This window comes from Cimex lectularius, unplaced genomic scaffold (assembly GCF_000648675.2).
Source record: "Cimex lectularius strain Harlan isolate CLEC.00 unplaced genomic scaffold, Clec_2.1 scaffold59, whole genome shotgun sequence".
Classification (NCBI taxonomy): domain Eukaryota; kingdom Metazoa; phylum Arthropoda; class Insecta; order Hemiptera; family Cimicidae; genus Cimex; species Cimex lectularius.
The window spans coordinates 1588918-1612865 of record NW_019392794.1 but is presented as its reverse complement, the minus strand read 5'-3'; the positions used below and the strand labels follow the sequence as shown (position 1 = coordinate 1612865).

The following is a 23948-nucleotide window of genomic DNA, read 5'->3' as shown; positions in this document are numbered from 1 at the left end:
CAAATTAACGTACGGCTATTATCGATGATTTCAGTTTATATTCGGGTCAGTCGTTTAATAAACTTATCTCGCTTTCCTCTTTTCCCCACCTTTGTTCGAAACGCATCTTATTTAGGGCCCAGGTCGAGGACAGGCGGTCTAGACGTCATCAATTTGGCTTTTTCTGTTAACGGATCAATACATATTTGACCTTTAACATTAAAACTTGGAAATTTTAGATAAGTTAAGCTAATATTGTTAAAAGTATAATAATAATGGCAAAAGTTCAACAAAACATGGGCCGAAACTAAAATTTTATTTTTAAAGGGTAGATTTATTTTTTAATTATTCGTCGCAACCTTTTTTTCCTGTCGGTCCTGGTCTGTCTGTATACAAGTGACGCTATTTAAATCCAAAGACGAGCTATTGTAAACAGTAGTAAGCCAAGGTATTTTGCCAGATGGACTGCCTAACATAGCCCCACTCGAGGACGGAAATAGACGAAAGTTGTGCTCAGTCGTGGTTTGATGTAGAAATGTGCCCCTTGCACTAAGCAGCAACAACTTGACCGTCATGTCGTACCCGAGAGAGCAGACTGTAAGGTTTACGATTTTTTTCGAAAACGAAGTTGTCGTACTTTACTTGTCCATATGAGCGAATAACACGTAGGATATACAAATTGCGCAGCGACGCCATGCCCACCTTGGGTGAAAAAGTTTTATCCATCAAACATGTACAACAAAATGTGTGCAGAAATATTTTGTTATATTATATTAAATGATTTATATTAGAATTTGTAAAATATCAATGATTTGATCTGAATATAAATAAAGATAATCTATTATATTTGTCTCACTTTATCCCAATAACCTGGTTTTGTAACAAAAATTGTGCGTACAGCGTGTATCATTTGTTTATTTATCCTAAGGATTAAATGTGTGGTGATTAGTGACCGTTAGTCTATGATTATTTAGAGATCGTGAGATGCGGTCTGGTGTGACGTGGTTTCAGAAAAACATTTTATTTATCGGACTACGTTTCGATCTTTATTGAGATCATCTTCAGGGCTCAAAGTGTTTGTATTCTGCGAAATTATGCCATTCTTGCGTGTCGTGTGCTCTCTCAACACGACCCGCTAGAATGGCACAATTACGCAGAAAACAAACACTGCTTAGAGTGTGAATATGATCTCAATAAAGATCGAAACGTTGGCACGATAAAGAAAATGTTTTTCTGAATCGTACGTCACACCAGACCGCATCTCGCGATTTCCGAATAATCATAGACTAACGGTCACTAATCACCACACATTTCTACACGAGAAGAACGAAGAACTTGGGATAAAAAAGGGCACTCTCAACACGCAAGAATGGCACAATTACGCAGAAAACAAATACTGAGCCCTGAAGATGATCTCAATAAAGATAGAAACGTGTAACGATAAAGAAAATATTTTTCTGACCTGCATCACACCAGACCGTATCTCACGATTTCCGAATAACTAAGGATTAAATAAAAAATTCCATTTTGACTGGACTTTACTGTTTGATGGAACACACATCATATTCAACACAAAAATCCCAAATTCTCAAAACTACTAGCAATGTGTTGATTCATCATCACAAGACTCTTTGTTATTTAGTCTTTAGTTTAGATAATTCTGTAAAATCATTTTTTCTGGATGTATTTAATTTATTCAATTTTGTTTATGGACATGTTTATTGATTGCACATACTACCTATCAAACCGAAAATCAATAGTTTAAAAACAGTTGCATTATTTCGATTTTGGGACTACTTGCCAATTTGAGTGAACTCACAACTTATCATATCCAAACCAATTGTAACATCATTTAGTGATTTGTCATAGGAGGAGACTCTTTGTTCTATGAATTTTCCTCAGTATTTATATACAAGTTTACTAAAAAAATTATTGAATTAATAGATTTTTAATCAAAGCGCTTTCAGTGTTTATATGACTATCGCCTAAGGTTGTACAAATCCATATTAATCTATATTTGTTTTTTTAATTGACTTTTTATACAATAGTAGTTTAATATGCCATGAGTAAAATTGTCAATATGTACATATTTAAAAACAATTCTGGTATTTTAAAAAATTGAATAAACAATCTGGCACTTCAGTACGAAGGATCACCTTTGTAGGCTAAGTCTCTGCCCAATAGGTCACAAAGTCACTGCCACTCTAACTTTCTAATTGTCTTCAGTAAGGCATTCCATTTGCTGTAGAACTCCATAATTATTAGGACAATGAAATAAGCCTTTAATTAAAGCAAGACATTATTTTATTCCAGAAAAATTGCTGGGGCTAAAGGCTTATTTCATTGTCATAACAATGAAAACCTCCTGGGATGATCATTGGTAATAGTCTTAGTTCCAACAATATAATTATTTATTCCAGCAATATTGCTGGAACTAAACGCTTATTTCATTGACCCAACAATTAACTTGGGTCAGTCAGGTAGTATGAAAGGATTTGTTTTAGTATACCAGAATTTTGACATCTTTCACAAAGGCAATATTAAGGTCAATATTGATTGTACGATTGAATACCTAGAAGGAAGTGTTTTTTTTTTGGAGGATTTTGGATTCGGAACATTGACTGCAATGACAGTTGGAATGTTTCGTTTAACTGTATAGTTCAAAGCTGTATGTTCAAATTGGTCTTCATATCGTCTTGTATATACATAGTTTTGAAGAGTCAGTGTTGATCGTTTGTCAAAATTTTGTGAGTTGTTTTGTAATATCTACTAATTATTAGTAATAGTCAATTTTATTGGCCACTTTTTCAGCTAAGGTTGTAGGTTGATAAGACGAGTCTAGAGGGAGTGACGTGAGGATGCAGTCTTGGCAGGTAGAAGAGCAGTACTATCTTGCTAAATGTGAATGAATGGGTTGGGATTTGTAGGTAGGTCAGCCTGCCACCCTTTTGGACGCCACCTTAACAGGATAGTAGTTAGATATGGATGTTCCATGGCTGATCCGAAAGAAGAGGTCAGTCAGGTATGATTGGAAAATCAGGAAGTAGGTAAAGGAAACTTGAGTTTCCACAGCAAACCCGGATGCCAGACCATATCAAAGACTTAGGCCACATCAAGGAAAGCACCTGAGCAGTACTGTTTCACCTCAAGAGAGATTGTTGTTCTAAAACTCAGTGGCATCATTGGATGGTGGAGTGGTGCTGGGGGATAATGTTTGATTCTTCTAGGATGGGAAGGATTCTTTTCAGAAGCTTATCAGGTGATAGCATTGTAGTAGGTGTTTAGATTTATGGGACTTTAATCTTTGTAATGGAAAATTTGTATTGGGGAAAGAGAGTAGTCCTTAGGATGGCATGTAAGTTTAGAAGGAGTTGATTTATTTAGGTGTGATAAAATCAGTTCAAAATTGTATTTACTTGTCCAACAAACACAAACTCCTCAGAATTATTTCACCATTAAAAAAATTATGCAGTTCGATCGTATTTGATCAGCTGATCTACCTACCTACCTATTCTCGCTGGTTTCGTTTGTTAGATTTTTTTACAGAATTTCCCCATCTTTTTCATTATTGATCAGGTAGACCAAGATGGCCTATAAACACTATTTCATAGTTAAAAAATAAATAAAAATAATTTTAAGCTCGTTTCTTATAATCATGAATACAATTATAAATTACTTACTATAAAACACAAGTTATTTACAATCAAATTTTTATGTGATTTATAGTATTTCAAAACATTTGTACTGATGTTAAATCATTCAAACACCCGTATAAAATATGTCTCACTAATTTATTTTACTTTTTGCAGACTTGCTTTTGGAACACTATACCCTGCATATGCATCGTACAAAGCTGTTAGGACAAAAGATGTAAAAGAATATGTGAGTATTGTATACAGTCATGCATACTTTTAATTAAAATATGAAAATATTCGTGAACACTTTGAATGTCACTGCGGTCTTAAGCAATTTCAGTTAAATTAGAATGGCATTGAGGGCCAGTTAGTGATGTTAAACTTGTCAATGCCCTTCTATTCTATTTTCTTGCTTTAAGACGAAAAACAACACCTTGAATTTTTGTGATTGGAAATGTTTTGATTTCAGGTAAAATGGATGATGTATTGGATAGTGTTTGCACTTTTCACATGCGCTGAAACATTCACAGATGTTCTGTTTAGTTTCTGGTGGGTATTTATGATAGATTTTTCATAAAACGTAGGATAATTGAAATTTACCCTTGTTCCATGCCCAGGTTTCCTTTCTATTACGAGATAAAAGTCGCAATTGTGTTTTGGCTCCTTTCACCTGCGACAAAAGGGTCCAGCTTCTTATACAGAAATTTCGTCCACCCTGCTTTTCAAAAAAGAGAATCGGTAATATTGGTGATAAATTAAAAATTGGATGTCAAGTACAACTGTTTTTATTGATTGTAGGAAATCGATGAAATGTTACACAAAGCAAAGGAAAGGGGATACAACACAGTTCTGAACATAGGGAGTAAGGGCGTGTCATACGCTACAAACGTCATACTCCAAACAGCCATAAAGGTACGAATATTTTGTATAAAATTGTAAAACTGGTCACTGCATGTGTTAAACATTTAATAAATAACCAACATCACGCTAAATTTTGGTGTTTGCTGTAGTGAATGAATCAAAATGTTTCATAATAGAGCATCCATTTTTTCTTAATTTAATTATAATTTTACTTGATTATTGAAATCAATTTGAGTTGTTATACTCTCGAAAATTCTCACAACCTTACAAATATATTGTCATAGAATTCAAAATATTGTTAATAATCAATTAAAAAACTATCTATTCATGAAACAAGCAAAATGGAGCTTTTTTTGGTTAATTTTATGAATTTTTCAATTTAAATAAAATGCCTGGTCTTACTTAATTAGTAAAAGTTTATAATAGTTTTTGCTACCATGAGTAATTAATTTTGAAACGTGTTGATCCAGCAACACCATATATTGGTGTAATTCTTTAGAAGCATTCTATATTGATTTTTTTTTTTTTTTTTTTTTACTGTGGGAACCTCAGTATGACCAAATGCCTATAAGGGCAATTTAAAAACTGATTATTTTTATTTCAATGTTTTATGCTAGCAGAGGAGTAGGGGCAACTAAAGGTATGTCATTGATCATTATACCATGGTTGAGTTACTTTTCTATGAGTAAAGAGGAATGTACTAAAACTAGTCAAAATTAAAAATTAAAAAGAGTTTCAATTTTCTTCTGACCCTGAAAACGCAAGAAAATATTAGCTATTAAATAGAGTAAATAAAAACATTTCTTAGTTTTAATTACTATGGAGTCAGTGGTTGTATTATACTCTGCAGATATCGCCAAATTCACTCGATTTGGGAAGGGTGGCAACACGTGCTAGAGCCGATGACGAGGACACTTTTGCTCTGCCGGATGAATTGTCAGAAGAAGTACAACCCAAATTACAAAAACGATCAAGGGCGGCCTCAAAAAAATAAACTCAAGAAAACAGTTAGAACAAATCATTTATTTTTCAAAATGGCTTGCATAAAAGAGATTTGAGTCATTTTTTTTTAACTTTCTGTTACTATACTTGTCCATTACACTAAATACAATCATAAAATTTATAAATTTTTGTATTATATTTCTTAGAGTATATTTTCAGATGAGTGGTTATTGTATAAGATTAAATTTACCTCCATTAACTTTTAAAAATACTCATTTTTAGAAAATTTGGGTTCCCTCTATTTTTACGTCAAGTTATTTTAGGTTGTTAGTAGTTTAAATGTTGATTGCACAGAACAGTAACGGAGTATTGGACAACTTGATTCAACGGACCGGTGAGCAGGGCCAACCTCAGAACTATGGCGACGGAATTTTAGAAGAGGAAAGTTCATCAGAGACAGAGGAAATCTCCCGCCCTACTCCTCGTGCTAGTAAAAGAAAAGCGAATCAGAACATTATGTAAAACGATCTGTTAAAAAAAAAAAAAAAAAGCTTAAAGTAAACTGACAACTATAACAATCACTATTTGGCATGTTTGTGTTTTATCTTTTGCATTAATTGTTTGCTGTTATAAGTTAAAAGACTGACTATGTGATATTGTACTTCGTGATATAAAATAAATTAATTTTTTTGTGTGCAATTTGTTCTTTACCTTTGCATGTGCATGGCCCTCTTACAATTAGGCTTTTTATTATTTATTTGTTCAAATTTTACTTAACTAGTAACAACTTCATAAAAACTCACTGTAATTGCAATAATAACAATTAAGCCATATTGGTATTATTATTATTTTTTAAAATTCAAAATTATAACTTGATACTTAGAATAGCACACTGTTGTGTCTTGGTGGTCAATTAAAAAAAAAAATCCTGACTTGAAAAATTATACAAGGGACAAAGGAAAACTGAAAAAATTCTCAAAGCAAAATAAAAGTTAGGATTTTTGGCAACAATACATTTAATAACTTATTCTGTTTATAAAAATGATTTAACTTTTCTTGATCTTTTAGCACCAAGTTTAAAGGTTAAAGTAATGCTAACAATTATTTGATGCTTTGCCTTGCTTCTTTATATGCAAGTTTGATATGAAGTACTTAAAAAACTTGCAAGATTTTGGATATGGTTTATTGAACAGATGAAATTGCATTGCTATTAGTGTTTTCTATAAAACATTAAAACTGTTTTTTTTTTCCTTCCTCACATTAAAACTATGCAACATTTCAATGCGATACCCCAAGATTTTTAAGAATATCAATTCCACCTCTTTACAGGGAGGGGGTGGGATAATGGAACAATTAAGAAAGAGCTACAGTTTAACCGACCTCTCCCCCCAGATATCCAAGGACAATACTGATGGATCTGAAGGTAAGTTGTACTTGTCTTCAACTTCACGGAAAAATTCTGTAAATAAATTAAAAAAAGAAGAAAAGTAATACGTAAAATTATGCTGCTTTATTTTGCTAAACTAGTTCAGGTTCTAATTAAGCTTTCAGAAAAAAACAACGATACACATAATCAATTTCACTATGATTATCTCTATTGTCACTTTATTATTTACAGTTATTTATTACAATCAAACAAATAATAATTACAATAGTGAGCTTTCCTGCTGAGGCCCGCGTGGTGATAAACCTATTATTTGATAGTTACCGATCATCTTGGTACGCCTCATGATGACTGACAAACATCAGAGAGGTTAGGCAGGCTAAGATGATAGGAAGCTATCATACTAAAAATAATTACAACATTTATTTAGGCATAGGGTATTTTGGTTACCTAAGGAACAAAAAATCCATTGTTTAAAAAGCTCATTATATTAGAGACACAATGCTTAAAATTGCCAACTGAAACTTTTAGATAGAATGAGACCACCGACTCAGAGAAGAGCAAGACAAATGGAGTCAATGGTTGAAATGAACTTTCCCGAAGTAGAGACGAACCTAAGGGGCGTCAACCATCATAACAATATGATTGGGTAAGCTTTTGTTAACACCCAACTCGGCAGACTACTAAAACAAATTTTTTTCTAGCGATATTAGGTCTACCGAAGATATCAGCTCGGGTTTTTCAAGTACGGATCAGCTCAATACAGAAGGAGTGTTGACAAGATCGTCATCTGTTGCATCAACAAGAACGAGACCAAGAGGTCGAGGAGCTGCGGCAAGAAGAGCCCCTGTATCTGAAGTAAGTTAATTTTTTATAATTAATTATATATTACCTAACTGTGCTAGGCCAAATACAGTTTTAACTTACAATTAGTATTACAATTATTATAAAGAATGTATATTATACAAATACACAGACATAATATCGGATATCCTTACACATATAGAAAATTAGTATGTTTTTTGAGAAAGCAAATTTCTACAATGCACCACGTGTGAGTGAGTGTGTGTGCGCGCGCGTGCGCTTATTAATTATATGAAGATACGTAAATATCAAATTATCTTTGAAACTTTCATAACTTTTATTTTTCTCGTGAATCAGTTTCTTTACTGAATTAATTTTAGATTAGTAAAACGAGAATGTAAGGTACAATTAGGTTGACATTTCATACAACCAACACTAATCGTAATTAGTATAATAAAATATGGTTTTTATTTATTTACTGTGAATTAAACATTGGTAAGAATTCAGCATTCCACTTTAAATAAATAAGCAAAGAGAAGATTGACCACAGTGAATACTGTCAAATTTAATATTATTTGCCCATTTGATATACTTGTATTTGTGCTTATTGTTATTTAATGTTAATGTATGTAGAAAAAAAAACTGTAATGTATTTTTTGTTGGTTATTAATCTACTAGCTTTTAAAAGTCCATAGTTTTCAATAATTCAATTTTATCCCACTTATTGCTTACTCACTCTGAAAAGGAATTAGTTAAGGTGTTTTAATTTGTTAGTTTTGTTTGAGATCTTGTGAATATTTTTAAAGGTTTTTCTAATTTAAATGGAAGAGAAATAGCGCACTTTCCTCATTTATTTTTTTTTTTTATTACCGAAAAGAAAACCCTTAGCTCAGAATGCTAGGAAAATTTGTGATGTGTATTTGATGACATTTTGGAAGAAAGTCACTATCTGTAAGTGGTTTGCTTGGTTCAGAAGCGGAAATTTTTATTTTGAAGATGCAAAGCGTTCTGATTGTACTTGAACTGTTGACGATGACAAATTTAAGCTTTTGTCTAAAGGCGGCTCCAGTGAATGCGGTATTTGCTGAAAGCCAAGCAAATGTTCGCCGAATTCCAATTATCTGGGACAGGCTCTTGGTTATTCGCCAAGCAACAATATTCGATACTCACCTTTCTCGGCTAATTTTGATTTCCTTGTCGAAGTGCACAAATACTCGTAAAGTGACCGAACTCAAAGCGTCTACATTTTCGGAAACTATACTGTACATATATCAACTATAATCATCAATCGACAGTAATTATTTTTCAATAAAAAAGATTCCTAACTAGTATAGATGTATTAATGAAAGAACTACATAGCATTGTTGCTATTGGTTAGTAATGGATAGGACCAATATAACAGTCTTGGAGTCCCTCAATCTGTACCAAGCTGAATCAATAATTTCTAACGCTTCTCTTCTGAACCCCAAAAATAAGAACGAGGTTTTCAATGCATGGCAACGGATCGAAAATTAAGATGGGGCAATAGTATTTTGGGGCTGATTTGCAGCCACTACGCAAAACAGTAACCACAGCTGCAGCAGTGACAGTTGACCATTGTTCTTCATGGCGATTGATAATAAGTTGAAAACTTGCACGGCACTTGGCAAATACGTATTCGCTGTTTCCACACAAACTGGGTGTAAACGTAGGATCACTATTGGCAAAGATGAGCATCTTGACACTTGGCAAATATTAGCTGTAATCAGCATTTGGTGAATGCAGCAGATCTGGAGCCATCCTAAATTAAAACTGACACAAGATATCACACAGACACTTAACATATCTCACGTCCAGTGGAAGAAGCATTTCAACCCATCTGTGAGCAGCTGGGATAGGGATAGGTATAAGGGTTCCTCTCAGGACTGTATCTTCACCTTTAATTTCCTTCTAAAGTGTAATGGAAACAACCCATTTTTTAAAATATTGATGACTGGGGATAAAAAGTGGGTCATTTACATCAATGTTCAGAGAGGAAAATCTTGAGAAAAACGTAGCAACCTACCATTAACAACTCCAAAAGTCTGCATAACATACATCCCAAGATGGTAATGTTGTGCATTTGATGAAATTGGAAGTGGATGCTTTTTTTAAATTATTTTCTTACATTGGACCAAACAGTTCATTCTAGCGTTTACTGCAATGCAGCGTGCAAACTGCAATTGAAGAATGATTTAGTCAGCAATTGACCAAAACGACTGGTATTGGACAAGGGTTTTTCATCAAGATAACAATGTCTTTGCAATTGCACCAGAAATTGTTAGAGCATGACCTGATTGCCTAACACCCTTTAAATTTGTACTTATTTCGGGCTTTAAAAAAGTCTATTTCAGGGAAAAACAGTACTTCACTTGTGAACTGCATAAAATACATAGAGGAATTCATTGCTCAAAAACTTGTATAGTTCTGAAAGGACAGAATTAGAAAATTACATGATTTACATTTTTACTTTACAAGTTGGCAACATATAGTTGAACAAAATCTGATAGCCAAAACCAGACTAGGATGATCTGAGGTGATTGAGCTATATTTTCATCACTTTGTACCAATTTAAACATTACATATCAATTGAATCTAACATTCAAGTAATTGCAATGTTTCTGTGTTTATTTTTTCATCATTTCTTTTAACTCAAAATTATTGAAAGCATGATTTTTTTAAAATATAAATATTACGTTTTCTCTTTGCTGATCATAGTTAATCATAATGTCAGTTGAAATTTGTCATGGTGCTGTAGATATTTGGGAAAGTTAGATTAAAATATTTAAGGAAATATTACAAATATATAAATATTATATATAGCTCTGACGGTGGTGGAATGCTGAATCCATGGTAGATAAAACCAGCATGAATAGGCAGACCATAATGATCGTAGATGATCACTCTACATATAAATATTAAATAAGGCCAACCATTTTGTGAATAGAGATAAATATAGCAAAATACTGATTTTCGCTTCCCTTTCTTATCTTGAAAAAATGAATCATGAATATGACATAACATTCAATTAATTAAGGTTTTAAGTTGAGATAAAAAAGTCAGTGTCACGAGCGGGATTCGAACCCACGACCTTTGGCTTGATACGCCGCTACTGTACCGTTTGAGCTATCGAGACTTCGATCCCCTCAGGCCTTCTGACTTTTTTATCTCAACTTAAAACCTTAATTAATTGAATGTTATTAATTATCAAGCGGACCACAAAAAATAGTGAATTTAAAGAATTGAAATGAAGTACACTTCACTAAAGCTCTCTGTGGCCATTTCATTTGTCGCCGAGAATCCAATCCCATTACACGACATTTGAAAAATGGCAAAAAGGAGGGAAAATTCAAAAGGCGGGGTTAAGATGGGAAGTTAGTGCCCGAGGGGATCAAAGTTACGATAGCTCAAATGGTAGAGTAGCGGCGTATCAAGCCGAAGGTCGTGGGTTCAAATCCCGCTCGTGACACTGACTTTTTTATCTCAACTTAAAACCTTAATTAATTGAATGTTATTAATTGGTCAAGCGGACCTCAACAAATAGTGAATATGACATAACGTAATATTTACTCTTATCGCTTATTCTTCTTGAATTTTTCAGCATTTCTTCATAGTTGTTAAGCCTGTGCACTTTTTCCTAGAATTTGTCGAATAGTTTTTTAGCACATTATTAACATTGTTTCTAGATATGTATAGAGATTTATTTTGGGATAGGAGGACAAAAACAAGTGAAAACGTGTATACTTAATAGGTTTGTTCCATCACACAATCCCAAACCAGTTGAGAACTAATTTGTGATTTTTGACTGCTTACGCCTGAACGTTGACTGATCACAGACTCTTAACTCTGATGGAACCTTTTTTCCAATTTCGGACTTTGACAGTATTGATGGGAAACAACGAAGCGTTTAAAATTGGAAACAGACTTTTGTTGATGTTGATATATATGTGTGCATCGTGTCTATTATTTAGTATTGAATGTAGATTCCTGGCAATGAGCAGCGAAATATGTTCCGCTGGCCTACCTAGGTATTAAATTGTGTGCTCAAAATTGTAACATTTTAAAAATTATTTGTAGCCCTATTAACGAATTGTATATCGATAAAGCAGGATGAAGATTCACCATCTTATTAATTTTAAACTATTAAAAATTATATCTTCAGTACTAGAAATATCGACATTTTTTCACTCCCGAACACTGGATCAAGGCATGTCTTGGGGGCCGCGGTAGCCTCTCGGCTAGTAGATCCCGCGGTCATGGGTTCAATCCCCACCGTCACCTCTGGACTTTTTCTAACGCCTAAGGGGACCGGTGGCCGCAATCGAAAGAAATCACGGCACTCATCAATGGAAGGAGCGGGATCATATCTCAGCGACCCTGAATTTGGTACCAACCCCCTTCAAAAATGAGTTTCTTCGATGTTCTCAAATTCACACTTATGTTGCGAGCCCCCAAAAAATGGAGCCTGGGGTAAAGAACAATAAGCTGTACAGCTGCAGTGCTCAGGAGGGAACTCCTCCAGTTCCTGGTATCCATTGTAAAAAAAAAAGAAAATAGATAGGCATCAGTTGTTACTGCCATGCTTTCGAAGTATTTTAAGGTTTTGAGTCATCAGGACAAACAATCTTTAATATGTCTACAGATTGACATATTTATGTTTTTTTTTATAGGCGATTGCAAATTTCCTTGAAGACCAACTCAGTCCCAACATTGCCGAATGACAACTTAGACGGTTAAGGATGGTACCTAGTCTAAAGTTAAACTAAGTCGAAAACTTGGCAGTAACAACTGAATTTGCTTTCTTCTTCAAGACCACACCTTGATCCAGAATGTTCGTAAAAAATTATATTGGCTGTACCTCTAAATTTGTTCCCTAGTTGAATAAGAGACCGAAAGCACTGCGAATATCTGTGCATGTCCCTGACTGCTAGTCCATGGTAAAATCCAGTCACAAACCAGGTTTGAGAACGTGATGGAACATCTGACTGACAGTTTTCTGATGGTTTGGAGGCATGATGGAACAGACCTAATAACTCAGACCACACAAACACATACATTATGTTTTGTAATTTATATTAAAGATAGATTGAACAACTGAAAACATAGATAGATAACAAAAGTTATGAATATATTTATTTTTCAGTAAATTGTGGATATAATAAATACTTTATACTCTGCTATTATGCTCCAACATTATCTTAAATAGTATAAGGGAGTTTTTCTCTTATGTTTTTTGTATTCTCATAGTTGTCTTTGATTTAAAGGATGCTGAAGAATCCGATACTGAACTTTGGACAGATTGCTCTGCCGGTAACACAGGTGCTTCCCAGGTACCCACTCCTCAATCCATTCCTTCCGGGGCAAATCTTGAATTTATAGTGTCTCAAACGTCAGCCACTGTGAGCAGATATGCAAGTGAGCCTTATGTCGCGCCACCAGTAGAAATTCAGGGGGTCGAAGTAGAAAAGTTAGTAGAAACGGATGTAACTTCGGGTTCGGATAAAAACAAAATCGTTACAGACGGTACGAATAAAATCACTACTAATAAAGAAGCTCCGGTTGATTCTGTAGAAATAAAAGATAGCACTAACGTTGTCAAAGATGACAGTTCATTCTGTGAAAAATTAGAATCACCTGTCGACCAGCTCGAACCGGAAATTCTTGACATTAGTAAGTCCACCTCTCAGTGTTCAGTAAACAGTGATGGTTCAGATGCTGAGAGGAAGGGAAAATATAAAAAACTTCCCGCTCCTAAACCTCCTTCAAAAGAGCCTTCGAAGGAAGAGTTAACAATCAAACCAGAAGTAGATGCCAAAATTTCCGGGGTTAATGAAACGAATGCCGACCTCAAAGAGACAAACAGCAACACAAACCTTCTGAGGGAAGAGATGCGATGCTTGAAATTTATTGACTTCGATTGAATGTGTTGCCTAATTGAAGTAAAGGAGCCAATCAATGTGTAAATAAAAACTTTCAAAACCATCAGAACTTTACTTTCTTTTAATTTGGTAGTGTGCAAAAGTAGGAAATTTAGTCTTCCTGCCTTTCCCCATTCCCTAGGGCCTTTGGAAAGTTATTGTGATTGAGACAATGAGCTGCAAAGAAAACCAAAAGTGAGGCATTTAGTTATTTTCTGTTTTCCTCTGTTTAACAAGGCTTTCGGCTGAGTTTTTAATTGCCTGGTTTTCACCATAATTAATCTTTTTGTGAGCTTTCTAAGGCTGAATCATAGTAACATGGACAAGAAAAAAAAAAGCATATTTAAATAAAGCCCACCAAATTACACTATTCTGGATTAGAAACATAGACTTATGATAGTTAAAATTAAACAAATTAGAAACCACTACCATAAAGTTCACGCATGCTTTTTTAACTAATCCTCTTTCAAGTCAAGCAAAATTAAAAAAAAAAAAAAATCAATTCTCAAATAATTGGCCAACGGTCACAACTCTAATGTTATTTTATCAATTGTAAATAATTTAAACAACTGAAAATATGAAGTAAAACATAAGTATTGGTTTTTGTAAAGCTGGTAACATTTAAAGAAAGAAGAATTTTTGTTCTTTTGTGTATATTTTAACATTTAAGATAGAGTCGTGATAAATTTATATTTTGTGTTCTGAGAATTTTTATTTTCAGTAAACTATTGGCCGTCCAAGCAAACAAGACTCTAATACCGATCAGGTAAAGATTGTTGTTTAGAAATTAGCATTAAGTGTATGAGTCTTGTTAGAACTAACAGAAAATTTATCGAATCGCAACGCAATTAACATCAAAACGCTTTTAACCAGCCCGGCAATTTAACAGACTAACAAAGCTCTACATAAAAACATTTGAAGGATTTTTAAATATTTTTTTGTTATAGAAAAGAAAAGGGTGAAAATATTTTTGATACTCTTTTACACTAATTTATATATATTTTCTATTTACGATATCAATCAAACATCAAAAAAAGCTTTGTATTTTTTCAAATAAACCTATTATAATTGTATGGAAATAAATATAGGTGGTTTAAGGTTTAATAGATGCAGATGGTAGACAGCATAAAATATCAACAAATATGTTTTTCTCCTTGTTGTTTTATTTTTTCATACTGATTAGGTATATATAGTTTTCCCTCGGCACAGTAATACACTAGATGCCTGACGTTTGATTTTACAACCATTGGCTTTGCTGTTTTCGTGTTGTTATAGTTTCGACATCATCATAAAATATTAAAATTTATAATCTGTGAAAAGTTGGAGGAGTTCCTTCCACAAAATCCTTAGATGTAAAAGTTGTCAAAATGTCTTCTTAGTCGTTTGTAATGTTTAATGTTATTACCAATCCGGTGAATAGTTAGGGATTTTTTTAATTGTGGTGATCTATACTCCATTTGGCAAATGATTGATTTTAAAGCATGTAAAAATAACGTTTTGATTTGAATTCTAATTTTTTGTTTATTTTTGGTGTTTCTACAGCTAAAAAACACACGACCGACAAAAAATTTTTGCAACTGATATTGGTGGGAATTTAATTTAATTTATGCTTTTCATAACTATTCGCCGTTTTTGTTTTGTTTTTCCAGGTGGATTCAAGTTCATCAACCCTGCCTAGGACCAGCAAGCGGACGACAAGAAAGCGGACTCAGTAGATATTAATTTTCAACTTGCAACTCGTTTTTCCCTTTGTTTTAATTTGTTGAGTGATACTATTTATTTATGTACGCGCAGAAGAGTTTTTCCTTTTTTTTTTGGTTTGTCTTCTTTGATTATGTTGTTTTAAAATTTTGTTTAGTGACTTGTCCTAAGGTTCCTAAAATATGTTTGGAAAGAAAAGCAAATAAATTGATTAAAAGCTATTGCTCAATATAAACGTGTGTTATATTTGCAGCAGTTGGGCGAATAATTATATGCCAATAGGTGATAGTATTGTGATTAAAATTAAATAAAACTCTCATATCAAAGAGAAATTTTTCTAATAATTAAATTTTCTTAGGTATAAATTTGAATATCTTGTTGTAAAATCAGTTTTCTAGTTTTTAATAATGTTGATCCTTCGATATTTTATGAGACAATAAGACGTCATTTGTTTGCAAATTTTATAGTGCCTCAGTACCTTGTCTGGTAGGATTTTGCCCGTTGGTTTTTGAAATACATTTTATGAGGCTGAACCTCTCGCCAAGTCAGACTGGGTACATTACAGTTTTTTTTATTACGGATGCTTCATTAATGAAATAAAATGATACTAATATTAAGAAAAGGCTTACAAATTGAAATGAAATGTTAACGGTTTAGGCAGGCCTGCCAGTCCTATTAGTCTGCCATTGTTATCAAAAATTTCACTAGTCATGCTAGTTAAAAGTTACCTGCAGCTTGTCTAAGCCATTTCTTATTCGGCGATTTCTCCTCTGAAAGACATTGTAACGTTTAATGCGTTAAGTGGTGCTATTTTTCATTTAGGAAATCTATTATAGAAAAATATGTAGAAGCAATAACAAATTTTTATAACTAAAGGCACTAATTTTATCTCTAGTGATATTTGGTATTGTAACATTTGCTTTAAGGATGGAGATAAATTATCAGGCCTTTCCATGTTAGTTATAAGTTCTTTTTTTCTTTTCAATTGTTAATTATATATTCAGAGGGTAAACACTCTGGAATTGTATCGAAGACTCATTTTCTGTACTTTTTCAAGTTTGTTTTGTATCTTTTGTTCATAATTGTGTGCACCTTTTTGTTTGGTTTGTATTGAGTATTTTTACTGGCAAATAATTTTTAAAAAAAGTAAGCTTTGCGTTTTATTTTATAGAACCTCCATTATCACCAGCAACGACAGATTTTGACCACCTTGCTCAGATATTTTGCAGTATTTAAGTATGTATTTTAGTCCAATCTTGTAAAGACAGATTGATGTGATTTCTTCAAAACTTAACCAAGCTGTTCAGCGCCTAGTCAGAAAATCTGGACCAGTGGCAGGCATTCTCACACATAACACAGCTTCCTTATAGAGTGCAGACTGCATTATCATTTCTACCTTGTTGAAACAACAGCTTCATCTCAACAGTGGTAGAATGTTGATTATGGAGTACATTCAAAACAACAAAACGATCTTGTCTCTGAGACACGATGGAGACCTGAACCATGCCTTCTTGAGTAACCTTCATTATCTTGGTAGTGATGGAAGACCCTTCGGACAGTTGTTCTGGGAATGTTAAGCACCCTGGACACATATGCTTGACTTCTTCGATCTTCAAACAATGCTATGATTCTGCCCAAAAATGATTTAAATCATTAAAAACCATCACTCAAACAAATTGAAACTAGATCGCAAAGGGAAAATGCCGCGGCATGGCGAACAATGACCCATTGCCAGGTGGTAGATCACTGCCAAAAGTGCATCGTCCTACCCACAATAATATAAACTAATCTAAATTAGGGTTGACTTGCATAACTTTCCACCACTGACCATAAATCCACAAACTGCTTAAGAGGGGCTATGTTGATGCTATATTTCGCCATTAGCCCTTTATCTGTCACACTAATAAAAAAAAAAAAAATAAAAAATAAAAAAATCCAGAAATTCACTACTGCGCTCGAGAACCATTCATAAATCCATCAACATATTCCTTCTATGTGGCTCAGAAAAGAATACATTTTTTATTACATTTTTAGTGTACATATATCTTCTATTCAAGTGAATACACCTGCTGCATACAGTTTAGTAATCAATGTTGTATAATAGCTTATACACACACACGCGTGCGCGTGTGTGTGTGTATAAAACTTTTGTAAATTGAATTTTCTTTATTCAGTAATTCATTCAGAACCCTTTCAGCTTGTAAATTTTTAAAAAGTTAGATAAATTATTTAAATAAAATTTAAACTTTTTGTTGGAATGATAATTTATTAACTTGGATTACATGAAGGCAGTTCAGAATTATCTATATTTTTCACATTTTTAAGTTCATGAAGTACATCTCTTTCCATTTTTAAAACTTGAGGAGGTTTTTTATACTAAAAAGAAATCACAAATTAAAATTAAAGTTGTTATAACAATGTTTGTAATACCAATGTTTGTACTCACAGTGATAATTAAAGTATTGAATTTATGCGTAAAACTTATGTTCTTCTGCTCTGGAAGAATGCCGCATCGTTCCAATTCCTGCACTTCAATTTTTTTATAATACTTTTTATTCGTCGTTCGGACTATGAGGCACTTCTGTTCAGGTGCAGCAGTAACACTGTAGACTTCTAACGGATAAGGCAAGTTACGAATCCTCCACTCGATATTATCTCTTGTTATTCTTTTCAGCATGTAAGGCTGAAAATGGCACGATTAAACAACCGTTTTGTACGACATGGTAATACCTACTCACTGAGTTCTGCGCTTCCTGTATTCCAGAATTGTCCAATAGGAGTGATTTGGGCTCCGGGTCTCCAACTTCGGTCACCCAGGAAGGCTTCTTTGTTATATTGTTACTCTGCTTCCATGCCCGCCTTACCAGCACATTTGTCTCTAGATTATACTCTTCAGCCATTTCTGTCCCATCTTGGAATTTATAATGTACTTTTCTGTTCCCTAAAATCAGACCAAAAAAAGACCCATCATATTTGTAAATTTTAAAATTGAAACGCCAGAAATTAAATGTACTTGGGGGTGAAATGCACTGAGTACTATAGAAAAATTGAATTATTTTGTTTCCAATATTAGAAATCATTTATGAACTGATCGTTTGTTGAAAGTAGAAAAGAGCTTCCAAAATGTTCAATGCACTTCCCAAAACGCCATATAAAATGGACAAAACCCACTGTTACAAAACATGACAAAGCCAACAGTAAGCGATTCACAGATGCACATGTGTCATGAAGCCTGCCTCTGCTTTGCTATGTCATCTGTTAAGTTCTGATAAAGCAGTCCACACACATTTTATAAGTTTTCTAGGCAGTACTTGTTTAATGATTTGAGTATGTTTCACATCACTCCACAAATATACCAACCTCACAATATCACCAGCAAAATATAGAAGCATAAGTGTATCGTCCCTTTCATTATTGTTAAGATTATGTATAGAGAGAAAAGCAAAGGACTTGGGCTTTCACCCTCGAGAACTCCTCAACATATTTTTAAATAATAGATGATGGAGTTTGGTCTGCGAGTTGGCGAACTCATGTTGAACCGGCACACGGGCGTTACTGGGTCTGTCTTCACTCGCGGGTTTTTTGTTTGAGTTTTTCACTGAAGATGGCGTAATGCCAAAATGCATTTGAATAACTCAAACAAAAAACCCGCGAGTGAAGACACCCAGTAGTGCCTGTGTGCCGGTTCAACATATTTTTAAATGTTATGATGAACTTTGTTTAGATATTTTTTTCACATGCCAATCATTAATTTTAAAGATTTGCCAAGAGGTGTCAGTGGCCAAAATGGTCTAGGTGTTGACCTGGCACTTGTCACTGTAAGGTTAAAGGTCCTGCATTTGAACCCCTGACAAACGTATATATATTATTATTTTTCTTTTTAAACACCGGCACCCCAAAGGTACATATTACCTCGTAGTTGAAATACTCTCATTAAAAGAAAAAAAAAAGCCAGATGCCTATCATTTTTTCCTAAAGGTGAGCTGGAAGAACAATGAGAAAAGCTCCACAGAAATTCACAAAGATTCTAGGTATGGTAACCAAATATTACAATAAAATTCTAATTACAATATACTAAATGAATAAAAAAAGAGGAAATTTTTAATTGAAGATGATTCAATTTCCTGCGATACAGAATGGCTTAATGCCCAACTACCCAGTGGGTATCACGGACAGGGAGCAAAACAATTTTACGTTTTTCATATTTTCAATTAAAAAGAAATGCTATGCTGGGATTCGAACCCAGGACCGCTAGTGTGCCAAATATGAATCGATACCTAACCACTAGGCCACTGCGGTCCCCAAGAGCCAATGGTATTTGTAGGAAGATTTTCTACTATGCTGTTTGAGAAGAATGCTAATCCAATTAATTTCTGTGAGCACTCTTTTTGAAGTTTTTGGCTGTGGCAATGAGTTTTTGAGGATGTGTGTTGTGAGAAAGTTGAGGCGAAGGGTCATATTTATTTTCATTCATATTTTTACAAGAGTAGTATTTAAAAAAAAATTCATGTTGCCTAACCCGAAGGGTGAAACCGGATATGGCACCCATGTAAAGTCGAAGAAGTTAGTAGAACTTCCATAGCTTCAGTATGAGGACTCCAGGTATCATCTGTATCAGGTAGGTACCTATTTTGTAAATATAACCGAATCTCTCAGACCCAGATTGAAAACACACTATATTTTACAAGTGATCTCAGACCCGTAATGAATGAATGAATGAAAAACTGTTATATTTACAATATAAACCAAAATACAATAGATTGAAGAAAAACATAACAGTAAATAGACATGGATTGAAAAATCCATCTGCCATAGGTCACTTTGTTAATAAATAATAATGAAAACTATATGAATTTTAAAAAAAGAGAAAAGAGAAAAAATATACATTATTTAAGTAATAAAATGAAAAATTAAATTCTTCTGTCAGCTCGTATCCCTATCTCCAAGCCAAAAAGCCAATGCGGCTCAACCAAAGAGTAACTTTTTTTTTTTTTTTTACAGTGGACCTTTACCTTTAAAATTGTCAGACCCACGATGGAATAAACTTTTTTTTTTTTGAGGTCTATTTTAATTTTCTAAATTTTCAATGTGAAAATCTATACTCTTTATATTAGCAGAGACAATGGACCTTCAAGAGCACCAGCAAGACTTTTAGTCCTTGTTTAGAGGGAATCCAGATTTTTCCGAACAAATTTTAAAGTTGCTGAATGAACTCAGTGAGGAAGAAGCTGATTTTGACGATATTTCTGATGAAGAGACCAAACTGTCTATAGCCACCTGCCTTTGCTTTAGCGACATTTGTGGTTATGGGAAAGCTGTAAAAAACTAAAAGATATTATTTATTACAACTATATGGTATAATTTTAGTGGTCAAAGGCTGGCACAATGACAGTGCTAAATTAAGCATATGTACATGATAAACAGAAAAATTATTTTCATTTTAACAAAAGTATTTTTCTGGAATATTTTAACCTTGAATTCTTCAGACCATCTAAATACCTCAGAAAAATAAACATAAAATTAAATTACACACAAAACTGAAAAATAGTGGTTAGAAAGAAAACAAAAAACAAACAGGTAATGGGTCTGTCAGATGCAGATGCAAGGGACAAACCAATAAGTACCTGGACTTTTTGATGAGTCTTATATTGTGGCTTTTTTAAAACAGGCAGACTGTAGTGGCTGGGACACATGCACTGAATGGATGAAACTAGATGTCCCAAACTCACACGAATGGACACCCTGGAAGGAACAGACCACACGGTAGACAACTTGGTTGGTTGACTGACTTGAAAAATAATTTGGAGGTTTTATGGCAGTGGGCAGACACAGTGAGGGAAACCTGTGGTGGCTGAGGCTCAGACCCTTCATGGGCTGTGAAAAAGTAATTCTTGTAGACTTTGCAGAGTTTGAGTCTCCTTGATATATGTTTTTGGCCATCATTATGGCCAGGAGTTTGACCGATATGCCATCTATTCCATAGTTTTTGCTGCATATTCTCCGGCCAATGCTTAATAATGTCTTTGACTTATGCAGTTTCATAACAGCTATACAGCCAATTTTATGTTTATTACACTGATGAAAAAATTTAATGCACCATACAATTTGTTTTAGTATAAAATTAAATTCATCATTATCTTTCAGGCAATTAGGAGCTATTGTAGTCAACATAAACAGTAAATAATGCTTTGTTTATTTCTTTTATTTACTTTATTAATCCCATTTCCACAAAAAGTAGCACTATGCCCTTCCATTCTGCTACACTTAAAGATTGCTTTTATTTAATTTCAGTTGATATTACTCTTATTCTTAAACCTTTTTCAATAGTACCAGCCAGGCATTTGAGTGAGTATGACAATGTCAGGGTCATAACATGATTGGAGGAAGGAAACGGCTAGCACGAAGTTGCTAGGAGATTGAGCAAAATCATTCTACAATAGGAAGGATTCTTCGGTGCTTAAGAAACAGGGCCTCACACTAGAAGGGTCGACCTAGATCTACAGATGAGAGAGACGATAGATTCAACTATCATATGCTATATGAACCAAGCATTACAGAGTAGATAAGAAATTTGATAATACAAGTCCAAAATGTTTCAATTTCCTCTAGGACTGTAAGAAGAAGGCTCAATGAAAATAACCTCAGGGCTCGGCACCTGGCTTTTGGATCTCTTCCTACCTCAGGTCAGAACATGGCCAGGCTTCAATGTGAACTGATCATTAGAAGATTGAGGACGAGTTCTTTTGGCAGAGGTGACAGTTTGCCTCGAAGTCTTCAGATGGCTGCAATTTCATATGGAGATGCTCAGGAGAAAAGTATGACCCCACACTGAAGAATTCCTCACGGGACAATCCATGGTGGGTCTGGCTGTTCTGGGGTGGCATTTCCTTGGATGCTCACACCAAATTGGTTGTTGTGTGAGGAAGACCAGAAGTTCACAGAGTACTTACAAGACATAATCAATGAATATGTAGTGCCATTTGCCCCCTCCCCCCACATCGGTGAAATATTTTTGCTAATGCAGTATAATGCCAGGCCCATTGTGGATGACTACCTGAATGAAGTAGGAATAGAGTGCTAGGTGTGGCCAGCTCGAAGTCCAGATTTGAACACAATCGAACATATTTGGGACCAACTTAAGCGACGATATGCCGCCGAAACGCAGGTCCTAACACCCTTGAAGAGTTGAAAACGGCTGTTTCTTGATGAATGGAAAAGAATTCCCCAGGATTTCGCCAGAAAATTTTTCCAACGAATGCAAAGGCGCTTAGACATGATATTCACGTGGAAAGTGGAAATATTCCCTATTAAAGGGAACGTAAATCGACTCAAAGAGTTGGAAATCATGTTTATTTGTGAAACAGATAACAGAGAAAAGGAATTTTTTTAACTCACCATTTTCCGTGATTGCAGTTTTATCAGCGGCCCGAATGGCATTAAGCCAGTTCATTTTCTCAAATTATTCTTTTACAAAGAAAACAGAGATCGTATCTATAACGACGATTACACAGTTAACAGTACAAGAACCTCATCGATTCTTATCAGTTATCACCGGAACACGGGAATCGATTACTGTTCGACGCCGCGCCGTCTTGTTTTTCCTCAATAGTCACGACTTCCAAAGTTCCATTTCCATTAGTCAGTTCCAGTGGGACGGTTTGTTAAATTTTAAAAGTGAAAGTTCGTCTTCTTCAAATCCGTTCTTCCGTCAAAATGGTAAAACTGCCTGAAAGGTAAGACGGCTATTTTAATAGAATAAGTATTTTTTTCAACAGGGTCTGGTTCGTTTCTCGTAAATTTTATAAGTTAAAGAATGGGTCTCTGTATTAGCACGTGCTTAAGATGTCAAGAAGTTTGACGTTGATGAACTTGGAGTTTATGAAAAAAGTGATGATTTTTGTCGGTTTAAAGTTAAAATAAGTCCCATTAACATAAAAAAACAAAGATAAATGTTCTATAGTCGGATTTTATTCTGTAGAAGTTCTAACACGATTCCCGCCACTTTTTTTCGGTCGTTAATTTATAGCAAATATACGTATATTAGGGCATTCAGTTAAACATAATTCAACCTGGACTAATGTGCCCCCAGAATATGAAATTTGAATTAAATGAATAATTGCAAAAGAAAGTAGTCTCGTGGACATCAGCCAGGAATTAAAAGGGCAGCAAAGTCTGCTGGAAAGTGGAACTGAACAGCGTGGAAAAAAGGATAATCAGACTTGAACAATAAAAAGCGATAAGGGGCTGTGTAAAACAAGTGTATAACATTTGACAATAATTTCAGATTATAATTCTTGTTTATTTTTTACGGGGGTATTTCAACTACGAGGTTATACGAAAAACAAAAGCTCATATATAAGTATGTTCGGTTCGAATGCAAGGCCACTGGATTCGAACCCGGGACCTTTACCGTCTTGCATCGGTTGTTTTGTGGCCGAACCGGCCAGTTTTACCTACCGAAAAAAAATCGCTACGGACTTTGTGACACATTTATATTATGAAAAATATAAAATCAGAATTTTATTTTTTTAACTCACCGTTTTCCGTGATTGCTGTTTTATCAGCGGCCCGTATGGAATTAAGCCAGTTCATTTTTTCAAAGTTCCAGTTCAAATTTTCCCAAATAGTCCTGTAAAGAGAAATTGCACACTGCGGACTTGCCAGTAGCTATAACAACGAATAAACACTCCGACAGCCTTATCGATT

General features: G+C 34.3%; 3 protein-coding genes across 7 annotated transcripts in view; 2 read left to right on the top strand and 1 right to left on the bottom strand.

Annotated features, from left to right (window-relative positions):
• The window catches only part of LOC106661671 (receptor expression-enhancing protein 1), a 40807-nt gene extending 24460 nt beyond the window's left edge, over nucleotides 1-16347 (top strand). Inside the window, exons 2-11 of one of the 3 annotated variants that reach the window (XM_024227958.1) lie at nucleotides 3789-3861; nucleotides 4084-4163; nucleotides 4232-4352; nucleotides 4413-4526; nucleotides 6747-6840; nucleotides 7333-7450; nucleotides 7506-7659; nucleotides 12888-12953; nucleotides 14263-14307; nucleotides 15191-16347. In XM_024227958.1, coding sequence (XP_024083726.1) covers nucleotides 3789-3861; nucleotides 4084-4163; nucleotides 4232-4352; nucleotides 4413-4526; nucleotides 6747-6840; nucleotides 7333-7450; nucleotides 7506-7659; nucleotides 12888-12953; nucleotides 14263-14265 — 823 coding nt within the window. In that variant the 3' untranslated portion in view covers nucleotides 14266-14307; nucleotides 15191-16347. Of the gene's footprint in view, nucleotides 1-3788; nucleotides 3862-4083; nucleotides 4164-4231; nucleotides 4353-4412; nucleotides 4527-6746; nucleotides 6841-7332; nucleotides 7451-7505; nucleotides 7660-12887; nucleotides 13609-14262; nucleotides 14308-15190 lie in introns of those variants that run through there. The other 2 variants (XM_024227957.1, XM_014385216.2) reach the window with 2 other exon arrangements.
• A 1141-nt stretch (nucleotides 16348-17488) lies between these two features.
• Nucleotides 17489-23862, bottom strand: LOC106661673 (protein DPCD). Of its 3 annotated transcripts, XM_014385220.2 has the most exons (5): nucleotides 22638-22728; nucleotides 20867-20984; nucleotides 17981-18183; nucleotides 17689-17925; nucleotides 17489-17618 (listed from the first exon to the last, which is right to left on the bottom strand). In XM_014385220.2, the coding sequence occupies exons 3-5, from the start codon at nucleotides 18140-18142 to the stop codon at nucleotides 17511-17513; spliced, it is 507 nt and encodes a 168-aa protein (XP_014240706.1). In that variant the 5' UTR covers nucleotides 18143-18183; nucleotides 20867-20984; nucleotides 22638-22728; the 3' UTR covers nucleotides 17489-17510. The 3 variants fall into 3 exon arrangements, with proteins under 3 accessions (XP_014240706.1, XP_014240705.1, XP_014240704.1); XM_014385219.1 differs by lacking the exons at nucleotides 20867-20984; nucleotides 22638-22728 and adding an exon at nucleotides 23780-23862; XM_014385218.1 differs by lacking the exon at nucleotides 20867-20984 and having other exon boundaries at nucleotides 22638-22943.
• LOC106661669 overlaps nucleotides 22823-23948 on the top strand; it is a 78780-nt gene continuing 77654 nt past the window's right edge. Inside the window, exon 1 of the mRNA XM_014385214.1 lies at nucleotides 22823-22975. Coding sequence (XP_014240700.1) covers nucleotides 22956-22975 — 20 coding nt within the window. The 5' untranslated portion in view covers nucleotides 22823-22955. The remainder of the gene's footprint in view (nucleotides 22976-23948) is intronic.